The sequence below is a fragment of the Populus euphratica genome, unplaced genomic scaffold, assembly GCF_000495115.2.
Source record: "Populus euphratica unplaced genomic scaffold, PopEup_1.0 scaffold5.1, whole genome shotgun sequence".
In the NCBI taxonomy this organism is placed as follows: Eukaryota; Viridiplantae; Streptophyta; class Magnoliopsida; order Malpighiales; family Salicaceae; genus Populus; species Populus euphratica.
This window is the reverse complement of record NW_011499848.1, coordinates 1478301-1500764: the sequence shown is the minus strand read 5'-3', so window position 1 is coordinate 1500764 and position 22464 is coordinate 1478301. Positions and strand designations below refer to the sequence as shown.

Here is a 22464-nt window from a genome sequence, read left to right as displayed (position 1 = left end):
TCCCACCATAATAAATAAAAAAAATGAATTGTTTGCTATGATTTTGAAGTTGCCGCCGCAATAATTAGAGGCTTTTTGTTGCTGTTATTAGAAGCTAACTTGTTGCCTTGTTTGCTGAAATCTTGTTGCTGCGCAAAAAAAAAAACCTATTGATGCGAAAAGTTTTTCTTACCTCCTTGATCTCTTAATCAACCTAATCTCATTGCTAGATTTTACATAACTAGGAGGTTGATTAACGAATAGCCTTTCCTGGAGGTGAAAAGAATGCCGAAACCCTTTGCACTCTTTTCGCGGCAGCACTTATAGTCACCTAACCCTCTTGGATTCATGACAACAACTCTCCTTGCGACATTACTCTCTTCGCACGACTTGGGACCGACAAGGGGAAAGAAATACTAAAATTAGTTCATTGTTTGTCCGCATGCAAAATGGACCTTGGAATTTGATTTGCTTAAAGATATTCTAGTTGGAGAAATAAAGCTAATTGTAGTGAGCAATAGAAAATACATGTACTTAAGCTAACAAGAAGATGTATCATCATAAAATAAGAAATTATACTTGATAATATTTATCTCGCTCATGAAAGAAGAGCAAGAAAATTGTTTGCTAATACTTCAGCCACAGATATACCCTGCAGAGTAAAAACTTGCTTTAAGAAATCTAGTTCTAGTAATCTACAGATTACAGAATTAAGATTGATTATGCAATTGTATTTTATTGAAGATTCGGACATCCTTAACAAAAGAAATATGAAAGAAGACACCCTTAAATTAGATTCATTTGTGAAGTTCAAAAAAATATTTATTTTTAGTGCTCTAAAAAATCATGTTTAAAGAAAGAAAAGTTTCACATTGCTAACTGAGTGATTAAAAACATCAATTTAAGGGGGGGTTGTCGGGATATTGATTTAAATAAGAATTCTTGATAAAAAAAATATTTGTATTTAGAATCATTGGTTAACTAGTAAATTAGAATTTTTATTAGATTATGATAGTCTAAGCTTATAATCTTTCTTTATATTAAATATAAAGGTCTAGTATGCAAAATTGAAGTGTGCAAGTGTGTTGAATATCAAAAAAATAAGAGAACAGGTATTCAAATATGCTTTAATTTTCAACAATTCGGCCGTCCCAGAACCCTTTTCAATGGACCAAAGCCCGTTATCATTAATGAGAAAAAGAGAGCATCACAAAAACGCCAGGCATGTCTATAAAACATTGCTAGAAGAGAAAACTCTGCATCAGAACAGAGAAATCCCAGCCACCTATGCTAGGATGCGGCTTTTGGATTGTATGTCGCTTCAATTTATAAGAGGTCAGCTCGTGGAACTTATTTAAAAAACTTTGCAAAACTGTAAGGGATTTTCAAGATTCTTCAAACCTTGTGGAGGCAAAACCTCCTCCTAAACTCGTTCACGATTGCAATATCGATGGTTAAAATTACAAAAATTCAAAGTTTCACTCGATACAAACTCAGTGGCCATTAGACCATATATAGGTGCTGCACCGAGGCTTAAAAAATCCACATTGTACTTCTCCAACATGTCTGAGAGTCCAAAACGAAAGCAATGACTGAGGATACTAATATATACAAACTATCGATCCAGGTATGACAGAAGCTGCCGAGTTGCAGCCTTTGTGGACAGAAAATCGAACAGCTGATGAAGCATCTATATAACTAAAACACGAGTCCTCTCTTAACTTTTCCAGTATATATATAACCGTACAGCTTTTTCAGCGTGTACATTTAATTTTTTATGCTGGAATAAAAGGATTCTTTTCTACCTAACTTTTGGCATTTTGTAATAGTATCGGAAGGCTCTTCCCCTCCAGGTTATTAGAATACAAGATAAAACTACAAGCATAGAACACACCAATCATGCATGTTTCTGGTGTGCTTTCCAAGCAAGTGCACCAATTATTTTATTTTGTTCTGCGTTTTTTAACCTCCTCTATTGCCTACCAACTTCCTCTGCAAGGCAGCAGTTGTGGGGCTCTGATGTATAGAGATTCAGGGAGGGAAACGAATTAACTAGAAGAAGTGGGCTTACTACTGGGCTTCACTAGACTTCCAAAGCATCACGCATGGCATTTGAAATGCATATTAAATTCTCACGTTTAAATAATAAATAGTAGCATATATATTGTCAGATATAACAAGCTGGTACTACATGTTATATCTGATTGATTGTTTTATATACACTGAGAGGACAGCAAGAACAGCCCTTTTGTCCATATAGCTAGCTTGTGTATGGTAATTATGTCTGCTTCATATTTTTATACATTGAGAGGCCCCTACACAACAGCACATCTCTGCACATGACGCGTTCATGGTGGAAACACATGATCATGTTGATCCCAGCCTCGAGGCTTTTTGACACGCTCAAGTCCAATACAAAACCTGTCAATAATTTTGGACGGCAACGTTAACTAAGAGCTGATTGGCCCATCAGTCTCCATGTGCAACCTTGATAGTTACAGATGCCCCAGGTGACCTCTACGAGGGTGTGTGTGTGTGTGTGTGTGTGTGTACGTGGGTCCCCTTGATTGCTACATTAATGTATCCCTTTCCCATTCAACCAAGTATATATACCAGTACAAGTACAGGTATCACTGTCATTAGTATTTTTTTCAGTTTGTTAACGTGAAAAAATGGAGAATTATCGCGGTAGGGGGATTAGTATTTTTTTTTATAGAATTAATATAGTCGTGTTATTAATATATTTTTAATATTAAATAAAAAAATATAATTATAAATCTAAAGGTTGATATCAACATATAATAAAATATTATAAAAATTATATACATTAATAAAAACTTGTAAGATTTTGAGTTAATTTTTAACATGGCAGAATAATATAATTGCTACCATGAAACACTTTCCTATTATTTTTATAATATTTTTTAAATAAAAATGTAAAAATAATATTAAAAAACAACCTACAAAATAATAAAGTTAAGAACAAAAAAAATAGTATAAATAGGTGAAATATAGAGTGATAAATATTTAAAGTTTAAAAAATAAAAAATATGATTATTTTTTCCAAAAAAAGTGTAAAGAAAAAATTAAATAATTTTTTTTTGAAAAATAATGATAAACACATCATATATAAAATGATAAAAATATCATATATGAAAAGAATAAAGAATATAAAAAACCTATTTTGTCTAAAAAACCCAAAAATCACAATTGCGCCACTGCTATATCATCACTATAATAAAAGAACTGGCAAAATTTATAATTATGTTATATCTACAAGAAAACATTATTTCCTTTTAGCACATGTATAATATATGAATTTGCTTTCAAACTTTTTACAAAAAATCAATTAAATATTTTCACACACTTTAATATTTTTCATTTATATTTTTATTCAAAACGTTCTTTTATTTTTGATAAAAAAGATGTTATATATATATATATAAACAATGTTTTTTAGTTAAATAGTATTGCACCAATAATCTAAAAATATATTTGGGATTTGTCCTTAATTTTTTTTTATAACATGGAAAGCAAATCTAATTACCATGCGAGGCTTGCTAAGAATACATTATTATATATACACCGAATATATAATTGAGAAGCAGTAGGTGCGTTGGTGAGCTGAATTTGTGCTGAAGGGGAGGATCAGTGTGATTCCAAATCCAAATTGCAAACAGACAAATTAACTCGGCTACAAAATAACTCGCAGCATTTTAACTTCTTACGCCGCATCGTTCGTACGATGGTTTCCCTGCATTTTTATAAATAAATAAAAAATTCTGGCGCTCTCTCCTTTCTAATACCACCCGAAATTACCAGAATACGAGAGAAGACTCCTTTGTTTGTTGACGCAAAATACAAAAAACCCATGCTTATTTTATAATTACAAACCAAGAATTTCGTGAAAAAACCACACTTAACACCTTACTCTTTGTCGCTCTCCCCTGCAGTTTGGGACCCCAGTTGTTAGTAGTAATTGCTAATTAAAAAAAATTAATAAAGTAAACAAACAATACCAGTGGAATAGTGTTAGAATTAAGGAGTCTTCACACATTACAACTGGGGACTCCGACCGCCTCAATTATAGAGTTCAAAGTACAGTGAAATTGCCATTAGAGGAAGGGGGTAAAAAAAAAAAACCTGTAGAGTATTAGTGCTTACCGTGGTGGTTTTTTTATCGGTTTATATTGAGAATTCAAGTGTTTCACTGGCTCGAAGTTCTATTAAATCTTTTAACATACAAATCTCTAAGAGAGAACCAGTAGTTAAAGGGATAAATCACTTATCAATAAATATTTCGAATTCAAGTGTTTTACTAGCAATGGGGCTTTTGGTTTGAAGACATGGCATGTATCAGTATTAATTAAGGCATGGGTTATTTGCTGGAAAGAGATTTAAAAAAAAAGTGAATTTATGAAAAGCTACATATATTTTTTATACATTAATTAAAAATAAATTAAAAAATATTTTTTAATATTTAGCTATATCTTCAAAAATGAAATAAAAAATAACTTATTAATTTTTTTTAAATTTACTAAAATAACGAAGATCGAATCTAGCACATAAAAGAATTAAAAAATTAAAAAAATTATAAATTATTTTAAATAAAATAAATAATATTTAAAATAATAGAGACTAACTCTAACAAATAAAAAAACTAAAAATAATAAAATTAAAAATATTTTTATAAATTATTTTAAATAAAATAAATAACATTTAAAATAATAGAAACTAAATCTAACAAATAAAAAAGCTTAAAATAATAAAATTAAAAAAATTCATAAATTATTTTAAATAAAATAAATATAAAAAACTAGGACTAAATATAATACATAAAAAAAAATTAAAAAATAAGATAAAAACAAATTTAAAAAAATGAAGACAAAAAATGATATAAAAATAAAGTTAAATCAAATTCTAAAAGATAATTTTTAAAAAAAAATAAAATAAAATATATAATAAAAAAATTAAAAATCAGATATGATATAATTAATAAATAAAAATATACTTTCTATTTGTTTAGCTACAAGAAAAAAGATTCCTCCTCTTTTCCCTGGTCTTAGTTTTCCTAGAGGCACATTTTCATAACGGGACAAAAAGTTAACTGGAACTAACGAAACAAATCAATGAACGAAAACTAAAGTCTAATCTAACATTCAACTATATGTACTTTAATTACTAGTTTACTATCCTATGAAATCCTTGTAATCTTAAACTCTAGATTTTTTCATGCCTAACTTTTTGCGAGATCTTAATTGTAGTAAATTACTTTTACAACAACGCTAGTATCTCCCTTCAATTGCCATCAACGGCATTATAGGTAATTTTCAGACATTAACTCTCTCTTCTAGAGCTTAGTCTAATGCATTGTCACCTGGAAAGAGTCAACGCTTTCTTTTTTTTATCCACTGAACTTGCGGCTAGACATCCCAACCCCAAGCCACACAACCTGTGTTCGAACACAGGACATGCTCCATGAGAGCATGGCGGTGGATCCACTGTGCCAAAGGCGAGGGTATGCGAGAGAGTCAACTCTTGGAACCTGCAAAAAAAAATAAAAAAAATTCCATACACATAAGTGGGTAGATCCCTTAATAAAAATTAGAGTTGCATAACAAGATTTACAGTGAGATTTTGATTTAGATTTTGGGCAGGGCTTTGAGAGCAGAGAAAGCATGTGGTGGACAACCGAAATTTACTTGATGGGGAAAGATGAGGAATAGACTACGAAACTAATCAGTGAAAACTTGCTGAACGAGGAGAAGACAAGTACTAGAAGAAATTGCCAGACAATGCTAAAGCTGGAGACTCAACACTGAACAAATTAATTTTCTCATGTTACCCAGATAGAAAGGAAAAAAGCTTCCATAAGATCTCTTTGACACTGTTACAAGCAACCAATATTCTGTGATAGGGAAGTAAAAAGCAAAAACATCTTATTGCTGTAATGAAAAACAAGAATCTCTGCACGTAATTACAATGCCTGCCATATGTACTCATCCCTGTAACTTCTTCTTCTTCTTCTTCTTCTTCTTCTTCTTCTTATGAGAAGAGATGGACTTACAGGATTCAGAATGCTGGGCGTACGTACAGACAGAGATCAAGGCAATACAAAAGTTTTCCATGTATTAATCAGTATAAAACAAAATTCCCAGCTTCTATACACATCATCATCCTCCATTTTCATGATCATCCATACAAAAGAAAAGGACTTAAACATACCGAAATACCCCAGTTTTTCCCTCTGAAGTTACAAAAACTAGCTAATCAAAATTCTAGCACGAAAATTATAAGAAAAACGTGGGTATTTTGGACTAAAATTACCAAAAAGAAAGAAGAAAATTTGAAATTTGAGTTATTCAACTAGTTATGGAGAGGATCTGGGCAACTGGGCACTCTTCTTTTGTTCTCTTCAAATCCTTTCCCGGTTTTGTTGAAACCATAAGAAGTGTTAGCTCTTTCATTGAAGTACTTCCTGAAGTGCTTTTCTTTGCTCTTATAATTATCCTTAGTAATATCGCTGCTCTCCTTAAACTTTTCCATGCCATTCTCTTGAAGTAATCTTATTGCTCCTGCCTTGCAGTTGCAGTCACTGCAGACCCAAATCTGTAACACAAAAACAACCAAGACCACCACCAGAGATGAAGAGTACATTAATCTCCCGGAGCTGCCAAACGACATCTCGCTTGATAACCCACATAAAGCTTTCAAAAACCCACTCTTTTAACTTCCAATCCTTTTTGACACTCTTTTGATTCTTTTCTCTCCAGAAATCTTGCTAGCTGGCAGAAATGAGGTTCGGGAGCTTGGATTCGAGGCTCAAAAATCTCTCTCTCTCTCTCTCTCACACACACACACACACGCAGTGTCATGGATGCGAAGGTACTATAAAAAGGTGAGAAGCCGTCTCTCGCTCTTCTTCCCTCATGCACACCCACACTGGCCCACGTGATGAGAAAATTGGCAGGCTATTATCGATTTTTTATTTTGCTTTGAATTTATTGTATATATGAACATATTACAAACAGAACTGATATTGTTAAGAGATAGCTTCATTGTTTTGTCCATGCTTCACCACCAAATTACTGACTCCGTAGCAGCATCTACCATGAGAATTCAGTTTGAATTCTGCTGCTTGTCGGTCATTGTGTTGAAAATCAGCTCCACGCGCCTCTTTTATTGAGGCAGCCCTTTGCACTGGTCACTAGTTAATTGCAGTTTAATTATGAATCATTCTCTTAATTATTAATCTACGTAATATTTATTGCTCTTGTAATCTGATCACAAAAGGTGCCTTTGTAATGTTCTTTCCTTTTATCTTCGTTCAATTATGAAGCCACACAAGCCAGAATAACTCTCTCATTGCTTTGTCGGATCACGGGATGATTAGCTTCATTTACCTTCGAGCAATTAGGATTTTGATAGTGCACTGTATGAAAACGAATAATCTATCATTTCTTATGAGATTTTTTTTTAAAAAAAAACTTAATTGTAGGTTTGAAAACTTTATATTCTAATTTGCAACTCTTTAAATTCAGTTTCACGAATTATGGTATAATATCTATTATTTTATAAATGCTACCAAGAATAATAACAAAACCTAAAGATCTATTATCTCCCAACATTAACATCAAATGAATAACCTGGAGGTAGGTTTGATGGGAAAGAGATGTATTTCTTATTCAGCTAGTTACTACGACCGAAATTTCAACCAAATTGTCAAAAGTAAGATTTTTATTAATATTTTTTATTCCGACACAAATAAATTACGTTTAATCTTGTTAGAAAAATGAAGTTAATTTTTTATAAAGAAAAACTAATTGAAGAATATCATTTTGCTTAAAATAACGAAAATTAATATAAAAGTGAATATGTGTGTGTGTGTGTGTGTTGATGGTCACTATCAATTGAAATGTATAAAAACAAAAATGAAGTTATAGAGCATGTTACATCACGTCATGTTTGCAAAAATAAGAAAAAAACTACCAGTAAAAGTTTTCCCACGCGGCTTTGCTTGGGACAGTTTTGGACCAAAACAGAGGATGATATGTTAATTAAACGTTGAGGAGAAACATGGGATTTGGCCGAGGCTGGCCGGGAATCTCGCGGCGCTGTTGGAGACTTTGGCTGTGCTTGACGTGTGCAAGGAGGAAATCCTGTCTGGATTAACGAAGTCCGTACGATCTTAGGTATCAAATTTGATGCAATCCTGTGAATTTTTACTCTTTCAAAATAAATCTGTACACGTATATTTTCTAGCTTGCAATTCGCACCATTAATTACAGAAAAAAGGACGACCTCGTTTGTGAGGTCTTTAAAAGGCTAGTACTTCTCCCAGCAAAGTCTTAGTTCTCCATTTTAAAAAACAAACAAACAAATGATGCCTTGACCTTAACCTTAACCTTAAAGGCAAGTTTGAAATCAACTCTCATAAATATGTGAATTTTTCATGTGGGATATAATTTAATTTAAGAACTTATTGGTACTCGTAATCCACTTAAGATTTCAATGAGTTTAGTATGACCGGAGAATGTGGAATTTTTCACAGCATTAGCTTGAGAATAATTCAACTAATTACTAATTCTGTCCATGAAGATAACTGATTAGCTCAGGAATTGTTTTAAAATATTTTATGATTATCTTAATGATGGGATGAAAATCATAAAAGTGTAGCATCGATGGTATTATCCTTTAGAAAAATGCCCCGGTCACATTGCAAACACATAAACATACAGGAGCAGACGTTGAGCGCTGGGGGCCTTGGCACTCAAAATCTTGGAAGGTTTTAAATCTTAGTCCTAAACTCTTGAAAAATCTTAATTATACCCTTCTATTTAAAGTTTAATTTGCAATAAATACACGACTCACAGGGATATTCTTAATGGCCTTCCCAGTCCTCAATTCCTGGCTTGGCCCCTGTACACATACAAGCTGATTTCATGTAATAAAAGGTTAATTTATCCGTCTATTAATTCTGAAGTTGGATTAACAATATGAAAAATAGGAATATCGCCACTGAACTTGCTGGTGAGAAATCTAGAAACTAGTAATTTGAAATGGAAACTATAATAGTAGATTCCAGCTAATTTAGTTACATTATGATTTACGATCCTGTAATGGGATTTAAAATGTGTGACAAATATATTTCATGGATTAAATGAATAAATCAAAGTTCATAAAAAAAAAAGCTTGAACATGCCAAATATGTTCGAAAAAAAAACAATAATAACTTCAAACTCTACTGTTATATCGGGTTTAGAATTTGCTAAATGGTTTTGCAGGTCTAGTTTGGTGTAACCAATCAAGATCCATGAGACCCTCGATTCAAGCTTGAAAGATTTTGTTTTTGTTGTTTTAATTGATTTTTTAGTTAATTTTGAGTTTTAATTACTTTTTTATTTAAATTTGAATTATTTTAATTCGGCTAGAATGTAACAACGGAATTATTCTATCGCTGGACCAAACATCAGGAAAATTTACTGATGGAATTTCCCCAGCTGCTCTTGCTCCTCTCTCGCACACCATGATTGTTTTGAGTTCCTTCTTCTCTTACTTGAAAGCTGAAATGATCGCTCATAACATGCTTTATCAAGTATTTCGTGGATCATTTCTACTAATTTGGTCAAAGGAATTGTGTACCAGACATGCCTTCATATTTATGGAGTGTTTTAAATTTTCATTGCCTTTTGGGGTTTGAGTGAAATAAGGGGGCGTCCCTTTTTTATGAGCTATGTTTTACGTTGATGCCTATTTCTTATCACAAAAGAGAGCAACCACCACAACGTATTTTGATCAAGGAAATGTCATTTTCGATGGCCAAAATTGGTATTTTCATGGCAATGTCGTTTCCGTGGGCAGTCAATTGACAAGACTTGAGCAAAGAGCAGAAAAACTCGATGTTCTTACAGTAAAACCCGATCAGATAGATACATTATTGATATCTTGTCGATTTTGCAATTCTACCACATGCTAAAAAAATCGAGGATATATCTCACCTCATCAACTGTTTTTTTTTTTTTCTTCGCATCCAGAAAAATTAGGGGGGAGAAAAAAACTGAAAAACTGATTAAACTGAGAAAACCAAAAAAAAAAAAACTGAAAAAACCGAACCGAAAAAAAAAACTGATAAAACCGATTAAAATTTTGAAAAAACCAGCCGGTTTGGTTCGGTTTCGGGTTTATAATTGAAAAACCGAACCGAACCAAAACCGAACCGAAACCAGAAAAAACCGAGCCAAACCGATTTGAACCGGTTTTCCCCTAAAAAACCGAACCGAACCAAAACCAGTCGGTTTTTCCCGGGTTTCGGTCTGGGGCGGGGGGGTTTTTTTAAAAAAAAACGAATCGAACCGAAAATGATCACCCCTAAAAAAAACTAGGATGTATCTTATCAATTTTGCAATTATACTACGTACTAATATATATATATATAAAGGAAAATTATACTTCATATGAAAGTATGTGGGTATGGGATGCTACTTTTTTCTTTGTTTTTTAAAATTTTATTCTTTTAATATTTAATTTGTATTAATTTTTTAAAATTTTATATTTTTAATTTTTGATTGATTTTAAATATATCTTAATAATTTCTTTTAGTTTGTTGTTTATAAGGTTACTCAAATAAAAATAATGATATGTGGCTTCATACTTGATTTTGCGAATATTTATTATTTTATCATGTAATTATGTTAAATATATTTTAAAAAATTATTAAATCTCACGAGGGTTAATAAATCAAGTTGTGAGATTAATAGATTAAGTTATAAAATTCAAGTTAATCTAATATATTATAATTTCAATAATAAAAAAACAAAATGAGCCATTTTCAATTTTTTTTGGTAAAGGCAAATAACTTTTATTGTCTTTTATCCTATTCACATTTAAATTTATTAAGTTATACTATGATAATTTTTTTATATAATTAATTTTAAATTTTAATTAAATAAGTACTTGATGAGTTGGTTTCAAAATTAATCTATTTTGTCGAGTTCAATAAAAATATTAAATAGTTTTTTTATAAATTAAATATTTTTTTATAGTATTTTAATTCTACTAACAGCGGGGCAATCAACTATTTCCATACTGATAAATCAATGTGTCGTGGGGGTAAGTTTGGACTTGGCATGCTCACAAAACCCAAAAGAAAAAAGGGATTTTGTTTTGGTCTGTTGCTGAAAAAAAAGGTTAAAAAAAAAAGGGGGATCCAACTCCAAGTCTCGTTTAGGTGGAACGGGGGGGCATCTGATCCAAAGCAGGCAGGCAATAATTTTGAGAACTTTTAGGTTATGGTTGGACCTTGGACTCCTCTTGGTGTCCTTGACTCCTCAATTTTGTCCTTTTTCCCACTTCAAAAGCTTTTAATCTTCTCCTCCTGTCCTTTCTAGCGTTTGCCTTGTCCTTGCCCTCCTCTCTTGCCCCTTTCCCCTCTCCCTACCTTTGAGAAAAACAAACTAGAAACTCAAGTCAACAACGTGGCACTCTTGCAAAATAGATCAATCATTGTGACGCGTTGCTTCCCTTTGCACATATTTGAGTGTACATTTTGTATGTTCTGCGGAACACCATCATGATAGCAGCCCGTGGTCAGGACATTAGAGCAGGCTTGTGTTAACTTGCCATTGGAGATGGCAATCCCAAAGGTCCGTTAAGAATTAATGCAGGATATGGTAACCAGTTCTTCCATAATTATGCCATTTATAATTAGTCTGTCGTCATGTCAATGAGGGATACACAGTACTTGTAACCTCATCGCGTCAATTTATAATCTGAAAGTAGTCTCGTTTTGGTAATTTTTATGCTGTTATGGAAATTGAATTACTCTATATATATACTTTTATTAATATAGATTTGTCCAGCTTGTATAAAACTTAATTAATTTTATAAATTATAAAGTCAATAACTATATAAATTTTTAGTAATTTTAAATTTTATAAAATTTAAATTAATAATTTCTAAAAAATAAATTTAAAATCTAACTAATTAAGTTACATCTCTTATTTTTTATTATTTACATTATTACATGTTTGATTAGTTGTTTTGTGGTAATACAGTGAAAAATATACAATATTTCATTCCGTTCCTCTTTTCTTTTTGTTAATATAATACAGTAAAATTATTCTTCTAGCTTGCTAAACATTTACTCATAATGGTTAAATTTAATTTAAAGATTAATCTGAAAAAAAGTTTAGGTCTCCAAATCATTAAATCAATCTACAAATTATTATTTTTTAGTTACACCCGTGTATAATATTTAAAATCTAAGTCCATCTTATAGATTACATCCATATACATAATAAGACATGTAATATAATGTTTAAAATCTTAGTAATATCCTAACTCAACTCTTAAACCTATTCGGAAAAAAAAACTCTTAGAACTAACATCTAGCAAAACCGCCAGCAAGGTTTCTTCTCCTTTGTTTTCTTTACTGTCCACTATTGCAAAGTTAAGATTAGATTAAATTAATTAAAAAAAAACAATTTTACAAAAAAAAAAACATTTTGGAACAGAAATCAAGGTGTTGATTAAAAAAAACACATCATTAGTAGTAAAGGATAAAATTATATTTTTTTCTTGAAAATTAAGGGGAGAAATAACGTTAAACAAAAAAAATAAAAATAACCTGGACTATGCGAAATAACAGGTTAAGTTTGCAAATTAACTTATAAATTCAATTGAATTCAATAATTTTTTTATTAATTTTTTTAATATAAATATAAAATAACAAAAAAAAACTCAAAATGAACTCAAGTACTTCGAGTTTAGGCATTTGAATAAAACAACTTAGACATGCAGGCTTTCCAGTCGAACTTGCACACCTAAGTTTATTTTTATTTTTAATTCTTTAAAGGACATCAGACAATATGTGTCTATAGTTGTCATAAAAACAAGGTTTCTTGTTTTTTTGGCTTAATAACCCATTTATATGCTTTTTTTTAACCAAAAAATCTCGAAATTACCTCAACATCTTAATAAACCTATTTATGGCCTTAAAAAATCAAGAAACAACTCAAAAAATCAAAATAACCTCAAATTCAAAAATAATTATGTGGTTAAATCTGTTTTTTTTTAAAAGACAGGGAAAAATATATTTATATAAAACTCTTCTCATTAAATAAAACTTATCAACACAAATTTCAACCTTTTTGATAATAAGAATCATCAACAATGATCACTTTTTTTTATTTGTCAAAATTAACGGTACCTTTTCTCTTTCTTTTTTAACTAAAAAGTATTAAAAAATAAGGAGTAGAATTTTGATATCAAAATTGAATTTATAAAAATCAAAGGAAATAAAAATAAACTTTTTATATAAAATAAAAAACACCACCAACCAATTTTACCCCTGTTTTTTATTTGGTCATTTGACTTTCAATTCAATCCTCCTAAAAAAAAAACATACAATTGGATGTTAATTTAGGCTCAAAAAAACTTAATTGTACAAAGAAACAGTGTGAGGATGAAATTGATTTTTTTAAAAAAAATCACTACCTTAATACAGCATGATTTATGAGATAATAAACAATAATTTCAGTTATAATATTTTTCTCACAAGAGGCTTAATTTTTGTTAATTAAACTTAAATAAAAGATCACTGCCATCAAAACTTTCACATACCATATGAACACTGCTACACAGCATCACCACACGTTGTACCTATTTTATAATGCAATAAAGAGTTTTGCTAGATATGAGCGAAAAAAGCAAAAGAAACCACCCTACCTTAAATTATACCATATCAACCAAAAGAACCATTACACTTTAAAAGATGGTTCATTTTATATTATTTTTAGATAAAATTTAATCATTTTCTCTGAATCCATGTTATATATTTACAATAAATGGTTTTAAATCTATCAATTTATATAAATACCAACCTCAATAGAGTAATTATATTATTAATTTATGAATCTCTCTTGATATTTGATTTACAAATATTTTACACCGGATCTAACTGTGACAGTTAAGGAACGCCTACAACAGTTTGCTTTGCCACAACCATTATCCAAACAGACAGAAGCAACCCCCCAAGATGAAGCCCTACTGTTCAACCAACCATGGCAAAAGAAATCAAATAAATGCAAACATTACAATCAAAGCACCTGGTTTGCAACCAGTCTCGCGCGGATAACAGCTTGTAAAACCAAATAAAATAGGCTAAAATGAACTAGAATCATGGACAGGCCATAGATTTAATGGGATTCAGATGATCTAATTCTCTTAATTACGATACTTGATGTTTCATGTTTTTTCGTCTAAACTTTTCACAAGCCTTTCAAATGATGGTAACATTCATAACGACGCTATATGGTGCCAGAAAAACGCAATGTATCTCAGCACACTTGCACAGCAGAATCACCAACAGACTCAAAACATCACGATCAAAACTCAGCTATCTGGTCATGTTCTTGATTCTAAGGATAGCCAGTCATCCCAACAGAACTTGTACGATTTGTTTTGAGAGCTGCCTTGGTGGCAGTAGCCTTGGAGAAATACATGTAGTAGTATACATTGAGAATCATTGTTGCCACCACAAACACTGCTCCAGCAATAAAAACACCTTTCCGCAATGTTTCACAGGCAAAGTTTTGAGCATAGATCATCCCAACATACTTGGTATGATAGGCATTTTTCTGTGCACCTGCAATTAAACATGCTTCTGCCACCAGAAAAGTCGCCCTGCAGATGCATAAGATTTTTTTTTTTTTTTAAAAAAAAAAGAGCAAGAATGTTTCAGGTTGAACGATAAAAATGCTAGACTTCTGGAGAAAGAAAATGATCCTTGATGAAATGATACATGTAGGTTAATCACAGTTATCCTCAAAACAGAGTACTAATTTATGAAACCACGTTGGCATAGGTCATCCTCTGCCTCAATGTAGCAAATTGTAATTTACAACATTATGTCAATTCACTAATCACTGATGTGTAATTTCCAACAACATGTCACTTCACCAGCTACGAATGCATGGATCCTGGCAAGAAGATGCATAGGCATGAAAAGAAAGAATGAAAACCATAATGTAATACGAATGGTTTGTGTGTGTGTGTGTGTTCCCGTGCCTGTCTCAGGGATTCACTTGACAGCAGAAGAAATGATAATTTAACAAAGAGAGACTAATTGTGCGTTTTGACAGATAACAATGTATTGCATGAAGTTTCCCTATCAAGAATGGATAAAGAGCATTATCCTGAGCGTCAAAATTCTCACCATGATGAAACAAAATATATGATGGACCAAGCTCGATCTCCACCAGGGGCCAGTGATCTCCCAAAACACATGCATCTTGTGACACCCATCAATAGCGATTCACTTGAAAGAAGAAATAAGAAAGCGCCCACTCCATAACCAGTTGCAACATCAGAGTTGTAGACACAGTATGTAGCGTTTGTTGCATCTTTTTCAATATGGCCCTGTTTGCAGAAAAACAATGTCTTGATGAAAAACAGACACCTTGGATTGCTGATATTACAATTTAGGACTAAATTCTTTATTGCCATGTAAAACAGCAATATGCCTACAGTGCTATTCACTGTCAACTGGAAGGGGACCAATGCAACACCTGTCTGACCAATACAGGCTTTCACCCCAAGTTAAACCTGCCTGCACACTGCCATATCAAACAAGATCACTGATTTCTTATGCGGATTTGCTGTTGCTGAAAAAGCACTAATTGTTGAGCCTAAATCCTGTTTTCTAGAACTTCTTGAAAGCAAGTACAGTGAACTGCAAGCTTTTACTTCCATCTTCCAGTTCACTGAAGACAAATCAACAAAGTGGTGACAAGAAATTCTATAATTGCATATTCAAATTGTTACAGTTCCCTTCTGGTAGTGTAGTGTTTGTTTACCAGGAGCAACAGCCTAAGGTATCCATCAGGAAATTCAGGATAGAGGAACACAATTTCAAGTGGCTCTTAGTAGTCCAGCAATGATTCATGCTAGAGTTCAACCTTTTTTCAGGATTAAGATGATATAAATGCCAAATCAAGAAACTAAAAGGTTATGCCTCAAATTTAGAGTTCCAATTGCACACACATATCTTCATATAGTGGGATCAATTTCAGAGCAGATAAACATCCACTATAAAACCAAATCAAACTTGATTACATGGTGTATGATGTCACCAAAGCAATTTGGTCTTGTTACGATCACTAAAATAATTTTGGGAATCACAACAAGGCCACCCAACTCATTTACCGCCACCATCTAGTTCTGATGCAGAAAGCCTAGTGAGTAGTGACAGTATTGATTAAGGAAAGGGGAAAAAGAGTTACAGCTTAAAGTAAAAACAATTTGATAACTTCAACGGTTGATCTTCCTATCAGTGATACTTAATGTGATGCTTTTTGTAGGGACGAAAGCTCAAGAAGATAATAAAAGACTATGGCAGAGCAACAACATAGTTTCCCAAAGACAAATTGTTCGTGCTACATCGGTTACTAACAAGTCCACGAAACTAAAACTTTTTTCAACCATTTATTTTAGAATAATCCTTCACATTATCAGTCATCACAACTTCACTCGTTGTCAAAACCCAATGCCTTCATACCACCTTCAGTTCAAGTCACAGCATTTCATACCAGCACAAATATACAGGTTTTCTCGCCGTTTGCTAATTTCAAGAAACGCATTTTAGTCAAATTTAACCATTTAGCTAGGAAGCAGCCCAGCTGCCAGGTCACAACTTCAAGACTCTTCTCTACCCCTCGTCAAAAAGGTTGTAGTCAAATTCTCTACCTTCGTACATCACAACAACTGCAAAATTAAACAAAACCCAATAATTCTCACACTAAGTCTTAAAACACACAGATCTCCTGTTTATCTCATCTCACAAAACGTCACAGACTCTAGGAACACTAGAAACAGGGCCCAGAAATTTAGTAACAAAACAGAGATCAATCAATCAAACCACAAAAAATGAGAAATATAAACAAAAACCCTAACACCCTAGCTTGTAGCTAAAAACATACTAAAAAGGAGAGAGAAAGGAATGGAAAGAAAAGAAAAGAAAAGGGGTGCGTACAGTGCTTCTGCGTCTTTCAGCAGCAATGGCGAACCCAAAGGCAACCAGACACAGAACCACCACTAGGAGGTGAACCAGAGTCGACCCTTTTCCCTCTCCCATCTGAAAATTACGAATCTTCTTTTGCTATCTTTCTTTGAGAAAGAAATCGATCTCCTGCAGCTACTGAAGTGAGGACTTGTTTTGCACGCAGGAGGAGTGGAAATAAGCGAGAGGTTGTCGGGGAAAATTTAACTTTTATTAGACCTTTTCAAGACCCACTCGATATTAATGAGTGTGGTAACATGCTATGGCTTGAAACCTTATGTGTTGAGTTGACGTTCAGTTGTGTTTTGCACGCGCCATGGCACTCAGTTTCAAAACAGTAGAATTTGAGATAATCTAGTGAATGAGGTGATTTTTAACATGCAAGATATCTTTTTATAAACAAAGAATAAATTGTTTTAGTTTTTATATAACTAGGATTTAAAAAGTAATTGTACGTGGAGTAGTGTAAAAAATAAAAATTATTTAACTAGCACGCTTTTCTTTTCTTTTTGTAATCCGATAAAAGAGCAGAAGCTCTTCTGTTATCTTTGATTCGAAAGAGGAATAATGTACTACTTTTGTTGTCTTTTTAACTATGATGAACACGACTGATAAGCATTCGGAATAAATAAAAAGTTATTCTGATAAATTTTAATTATTTAATTTTTTTCACATTCCTCCATCGAAGTATTTTCTTCATTCTGTGAGTTATATTTTACTCGGATTACGTTTTAGATAATTCGCATATCTTAATTATGTACCTATTTTCCTATTAATTTTTCAAATCATTTTAAAAAAAATTTCAATTCACTGGGGAAGATTATGTTCAAGAAAACTTTTGACTGTGAAGAAATAGTTTTTAAAAAATCATAACCCATTGAGCTTCATTTGATTTTTTTTCACTTTAACTTTATTCTTTTATAAATTATGTTTTGTATTCTCGATTTGCTAATTTTATCGTATTTTACATTCTAAAGCTTTGGCGCAAAAAAAAATCAATAAAAAAAATATTAGGTTATTTGTATTTATATTTTGTTTTATTTAATAACTAAAAATATTTATATTTAATATTACAATTTTTTCTTTATTTTTTTTATAAAAAAAGGTCACCACCTTCTCAATGATATGGAGAAGTGATGGAAGTTGATAGTGTGGGCTGAAAACATGGGTGGTGCTGGTTCTTACTCTGCTAATAAATAATGACATCCGAAGGCCTTTTACATTTAGGCTCTAGAATTTATTTATTTATTTATCATTTTTATTCTTTATCTTGGTGTTAGCTTTAATGAGAAATGAGTTTTATAGTTTATTTTAATTTATTTTTTATAGTTTTATCTTAATTTTATTGTTAGAGTTTTATAGGTTAACTCGGAATCTCAGTTCATCATTTTAATACATTATCTTTATTTTTATTTTATTTTATACGAGATTATCATAATCTCGTAACTTGCATCATGAGTTTTGTGGATCAGCTAAGGTTTAAGTTTTTTTTTTAATTTTACCATTCAACATTAGGTTAATTGAGAACTTAATTTTATGATTTTTTTTCTTATAAAGTTATATTGATCTCGCGATCCTGGTTTGACAAGTTTATCTAAATTGATTTAAATTTTTATTTTTTTAATTGATTTTTTTAATTTATTCCTTTAACATGGAGTTGGTTGAAAATTATCTTTCATATATTTTTTTATTTTTTTTTCTATGAGTTATCATAGTCTTATAACTCGGGATGTTAACTAGTCTAGTTTGCCTCAAGTTTTATTTTATCTTTTTTTATTTATTTTATTTCTCGTATTGAGTTGATTAATAATCCGGCTTCATGATTTTATTTATTTATTTTTTATGAAGTTATCTTAGCCTCACAATTTAAGTTATAGGATTAATTGATTAATTTAGTTTAGCTCATGTGGTTTTTTAGTGTTCTTGTTTTTTTTAGAACGGTTTATCTCTCTCAAATTTCATTATTTAACATCGGTTTATCTCTCTCAAATTTCAATTTTATTTCTATACGGTTACTCAGTTTCGTGACCGGGGTCTGGTAAATTAATCCGGGTTGATTCGACTCCTTAATTTTTTTAATTTAATCTTGTTTTCATTATCACCCTTTAATGTCGGGTTAATTGAAAATTAACCTTGATATTTATTGTATTTATTTTATATAGTATTATTAAGGTCTCATGACATGATTTGGATATTCCATCAGTTAATTCAAGTAAATTTAAGTAAATTCAGCATATTATTTGTATATTTTTAAAAGATATATTCTTGATTTTTCAAGTTAAATTATATTTTTACTTATCATTAAAATTATTTTTAAATATATTAAGTTGATTATATTACAGTGAGTTAACTTTTATATAATTTTTCTACATGTAAACTATTGTAGCAATACTTGATTTTTTTTTCACATTAAATAAATTTTTTTTTCTGGTCGGGTTTTTTTTCCCACGATCTTAATACCTGCCTGGCAAGATTTTTAACAAATTCGCCGTGTCTTTACAACATTATCCAAAATAAATAAATTGTTAACTCAATTTATCCTATGTTAGGTCCAGTCTCTTACATGTTTTTAAAAGTCTAATTGCTCCTAACATGTCTTTATATTTTTTATTATTCTCTAATCTATATTCTTAGTGGATAGTTATTTAAGAATACGATGAAAATATCTGAGAAACTCAAATCCCCATGCAATCCATTAAAAAATGAATTTCACATAGGACTTTCTTAATAGGTGGAGATACAGTACTTTCGCACACGGGATGCTAGATGGGCCTGGTCAATCTAGTGCCCTGTACTTGACTTGGATTTTAAATTCAGACCTGTCAGACCAGGCTAGGCCTCACGGAGGGCCTTAATACGCTCTAGCTGCAAAGAGTTAAGTTGAACCCAAACCTTTGTCCCGGGTGTAAGTTTATTTTCTAATTTCTAATTAGGACCAAAATGGAACGCCAGAGCTGCTTTATGGTATTTAGATAACAATTATTTTTAAAATATTTTTTATTTAGAAATATTTTTAATTAATATTTTTTTTATTTTTTACATCATTATTATATAAAAATAATAAAAAACATAAAAAATATTAACTTTAAACAAAAAAATCCTAAAAACACGCACGGCTAGCTAGTTCTAAATAAGCTCTCATATTACTATACTGAGCCACATTCATTTTTTTATTTATTTTTTATTAAAAATCTAGTCAGATTTTAAATTGTATTCCGAACAAGGTCCTAGCCTAACAAAAACCTGGTCAGATTTTAGATTCCAAAAGTTCTAATGGTGTGTTTATTTTTATGGTTGAAATTAAAATTTATATATTAAATCCATAAAAAAAAACTAAAATAAAGAATTAGCTTTTATACTTAAGTTTTATACATAATTAGATTATATCCAATCTTAACAATAATTTTAACCACAAAAACAAATACACTATAAACTTCCCCGTCCAAATAGAGGTTTTGATACCAGCTTCAATCCACTAGCTGCATTATCGTACATTCCCAGGTTAATTACTGGAGAATGCTAATGAAAGTGGCACTGCCTTACTGGGTTAAACAACCTAATCAATATAAAATACATTTGTAACCGACCTTCCTATCTTGCTTAAACGAACATGGAAATTTATTCAGAGATTGATTAGATTGCATGGTGCTGGTCACCATGCAAATGATCAGGCCTCAGCCAGAATGGAAGAAACAGCAAAATTAGAATGCAACAACCACGGGCTTTAACCAGTACTCTTCTGTAAAATTTGAACGAACAGTGTAGAGATTATAATCAATCCTCTCTCTTTCTATTCATCCGGTATCTTGTCAATACCCTTCAAGTTCCAAATATCATCATCCCAGACAACATCACTGAACATTTCTCGATAAGCCTCGCCCATATAGTCCACATCCCAAAATGGCAACCAAATGGAACCCCATGACATTTGCTCATCCACAATACCCCTATACCATGGCCATTGATCCTCCCAACATTGTAAATTCTCCATCACCATCTGAGTCGATTCATCACCTGTATTCTCCCTCTCCTCTTCCACCTTCTGAACTGCAGTGCTCTTGTCCTTCTTTTTCGCCTTTGTACTCATCATCCCTGCTGTCGTTATTGCAGTTGTTTTACCTTCAGCCTTAGTTGGTCTCGTATTGCTACCATGATTAACATTTCCTTGACTCTTCATTTTCTTGCTGCAAATAATATTGCGTTTTCAAAAGAATGGAGCTATAATTGATGGGATCGCTGAGGAAGAACGAAGAAGAATTTTATGGTATTGTAGGGGAAGGGAGAACTTGGCGTCTAGAGAAGGTTGGTTTTTAACTTGGACGAGGGACGTATGTGTGGTGTTGAGATCGCAGGCTGTGGATTCTTGTGATCATATATCCACATGCCACTTTCTTGCCCTCTGCACAGGACATGTTAACAAGTGCTTTTCTTGAGGTTGAAGGGTAAATTGTTTACACGAAGGTAGTTTTGTCAATTTGGAACTGAACGCCGTATACGGCTCTGTTCAATGAATTTTCAGTGATCAAGGGACAGCTGGGTTAAAATAAGATCTTGAATGACCCATGGAGATATTGCCACGTTTTGCGGGCAGAATGGGCTTTTTATATAGCGATGTTTGGGATGCAAGACTGCGGCGGGGGCAAGAATAAGATAAGACTGAGGGCTAATGCCACGATGTTTCACAGTTATTGACAATTTCAATGTCTCTTGTGTCTACCATATCGTCGCCAAATGCTGCAGAACTTTAGTGCCGCTTGTTTTTCCCAAGGGGTGGACGACTGCAGAGGTAGCTGAATGGACGGAGGTGCGTGTAAAGCAGTAGGCCACATTTGATGACTCGACATGCATGCTATCTTTGTATTGGCCTCAAATCCAGCTCAGGTCACGACACACTTACCTAACACTGCCTCTTCGTATCCGATACCACCTTTTTCGGTGAGCCATCCATTTTATTGATTGATACCTAATTTCATGGGAAGCTGTAAAATAACCCTGAAAAAAAAAAAAAACGAAAAACAAACAAACAAACAATGAATATAACCTTAATGCCTCATGCCATGCCTCTGCCTTTTCTTGCCAGTGTTTTGGTTTCGTGGTGAAGGATATTTTTTAAAAATAATTTTTATTTGAAAATATATTTAAAAAGAATAATTTTTTATTTTTAATATTATCACTTTAAAATTATTTTAATATACTTCTAAATAAAATACATTTACAAATAAAAGCTACTCAATCCAATTAGCATGCCACTGGCCTTGAAAAGGTTTAGAACAGGAAGGAGGGATTGAAAAAATCCTCTAGACGCAGAGCGTGTAAAGCTTTGAAACTTAAATACATTAGAATAAACATGTTAGTAAAACAACCTTCAAAAAAGTCCAAGCGATAAGCTACATAAATAATATATTGATTTATTTTCAGCAATGAACTCG

The 22464-nt window shown here is 32.0% G+C and overlaps 2 protein-coding genes across 2 annotated transcripts; both read right to left on the bottom strand.

The window, feature by feature from the left end:
• Positions 1–14115: 14115 nt before the first annotated feature.
• LOC105113409 (uncharacterized) lies at positions 14116–17249 on the bottom strand. The gene is made up of 3 exons (XM_011009575.1): positions 17009–17249; positions 15194–15396; positions 14116–14661 (listed from the first exon to the last, which is right to left on the bottom strand). Exons 1-3 carry the CDS (start codon positions 17108–17110, stop codon positions 14397–14399), a joined length of 570 nt encoding a protein of 189 aa, XP_011007877.1. The 5' UTR covers positions 17111–17249; the 3' UTR covers positions 14116–14396.
• A 3167-nt stretch (positions 17250–20416) lies between these two features.
• Positions 20417–21687, bottom strand: LOC105113399 (uncharacterized). Its single transcript, XM_011009566.1, has one exon. The coding sequence runs from the start codon at positions 21210–21212 to the stop codon at positions 20826–20828; it is 387 nt and encodes a 128-aa protein (XP_011007868.1). The 5' UTR covers positions 21213–21687; the 3' UTR covers positions 20417–20825.
• Positions 21688–22464: the final 777 nt, after the last annotated feature.